Source organism: Apium graveolens, chromosome 5 (assembly GCF_009905375.1).
Source record: "Apium graveolens cultivar Ventura chromosome 5, ASM990537v1, whole genome shotgun sequence".
Taxonomy (NCBI): Eukaryota; Viridiplantae; Streptophyta; class Magnoliopsida; order Apiales; family Apiaceae; genus Apium; species Apium graveolens.
The window spans coordinates 272,540,825-272,542,683 of record NC_133651.1 but is presented as its reverse complement, the minus strand read 5'-3'; the positions used below and the strand labels follow the sequence as shown (position 1 = coordinate 272,542,683).

General features: G+C 44.9%; 1 protein-coding gene across 1 annotated transcript; it reads left to right on the top strand.

The window, feature by feature from the left end:
• Positions 1-689: 689 nt before the first annotated feature.
• On the top strand, positions 690-1,384 carry LOC141660970 (uncharacterized). The gene is made up of 2 exons (XM_074467946.1): positions 690-904; positions 949-1,384. Exons 1-2 carry the CDS (start codon positions 690-692, stop codon positions 1,382-1,384), a joined length of 651 nt encoding a protein of 216 aa, XP_074324047.1.
• The last annotated feature ends 475 nt before the right edge of the window (positions 1,385-1,859 follow it).

The following is a 1,859-nucleotide window of genomic DNA, read 5'->3' as shown; positions in this document are numbered from 1 at the left end:
TGGGAAGACCATGGAGGTATATGTGGAAGACATGCTGGTTAAGTCTAGAAAGGCCTCCGGTCATATTGACTACTTGACCGAAATGTTTGACATCTTGAGAAAATATAGAATAAAGCTCAATCCCCAGAAATGTGTGTTTGGAGTAGAGTCCGGAAAATTCCTTGGCTTCATTGTAAACCACAGAGGAATAGAGGCCAACCCAGCAAAAATTCAGGCAATGATGAACATGAGGTCTCCTCGGAATGTCAAGGAGGTCCAAAGCCTCATAGGGAGGATAGCTGCCTTGAACCGTTTTATTTCTAAGTCATCTGACAAGTGTCATGAGTTTTTCAAGGCCATCAAAAAGGTTGGAAAGAAATTCGAGTGGACTCCTGAATGCGAGGAGGCCTTTCAGAAGATTAAGGAACACCTAGGGAAGCCTCCCCTCCTCTCAAAACCCAAGGCAGGGGAGACTCTTATTATCTATCTTGTTGGTTTCAGAACATGCTATCAGTGTTGTACTCATTTGTGAGGAGGAAGGGGTTCAATACCCAGTCTACTATGTTAGTAAAAGAATGATGGATGCCGAGACTAGATATTCTAACATGGAAAAGTTGGCATATGCTCTCATATTGGCCTCACGCAAGCTAAGGCCCTACTTTCAGGCTCATAAAATTGAAGTGTGAACTGCCTACCCCTTGAGGTAAGTCATGCACAAGCCTGAGACGTCAGGTAGGCTTCTTAAGTGGACAGTTGAGCTCAGTCAATTTGATGTGGAATACAAGCCTCGAGGTGCTTTGAAGGGCCAAGCGTTGGCCGACTTCATACTTGAGTTCCCTCCTCAATCTGATGAAGACTCTATGGCTCTGATAGCAGTCCCAGGGGTGGCGGAACCCTTCGATGATAAGCAAAATTGTGCCCCATGGTGGGTTCTTTATATTGATGGGGCCGTTAACAATGAAGGATCAGGAGTCGGGATAGAACTAATAACCCCAAAGGGCACAAGCTGCGAAGTGCTACCCATTTTACCTTCAAAGCAACCAACAATGATGCTGAATACGAGGCTCTCATTATAGGCCTCAAACTAGCTCTGGAGATGGGGGTGGAGAATCTTAATGTTTATAGTGACTCAATGTTGGTCACCCACCATATTGGTTGTGGATGGCAAGCTAGGGGACCCCGAACTGAACTCTATCTCAAATATGCACAAAGAATCATCAAACTTTTTAATGAAGTGAGAGTGGAGCACATCTCAAGGGACAAAAATATTGGGGCTGATGCGTTGGCCAAATTGGGCTCTCAACGAGAGGCCACCTTACTTGGAGTCATCCCTCTCAAAATTCGAAACAAACCCAGTGTTCCTGAAGAATTTACTTTTGAGATTGCTGCTTTGGGGCTAACATAGATGACTCCAATTTGAGACTATGTCAAGACAGGCACTCTTACCCAAGAAAAGAAGGAGGCTAGAAGGGTTAAGTATCAGGCGACCCGTTATCTCATCTATGATGAGATTCTTTATAGAAGGGGCTTCAACACACCACTACTGAGGTGTGTAGATGGAGAAGAATGTAGTTACATCCTAAGGGAGGTGCATGAAGGCATATATGGCAATCACTCTAGGGGTAGCTCGCTTGCCCAAAAGATTTTCAGATAGGGTTATTATTGGCCTACTCTCAAAAAAGATGCTTTAATTCTCCAGGGCATGTGATAAGTGCCAAAGGTATGCCAACTTCAGCAACGTTCCGGCCACTCATCTTACTTCTCTTATGAGTCCCTGGCCCTTTTCTATGTGGGGGATAGATCTTATTGGGGAGCTGCCCAAAGCAAAAGGAGGAGTTAAGTATGCAGTTGTCGCAGTGGACTACTTTACCAAGTGGGCT

What these genes read in the sequence shown, in the direction of transcription:
- LOC141660970 (XM_074467946.1), top strand. Translation starts at nt 690, where the DNA reads ATGCACAAGCCTGAGACGTCAGGTAGGCTTCTTAAGTGGACAGTTGAG. An exon ending in AAGCAAAATTGTGCCCCATG is followed by an intron (nt 905 to 948) that starts GTGGGTTCTTTA and finishes ATGAAGGATCAG; the next exon opens with GAGTCGGGATAGAACTAATA.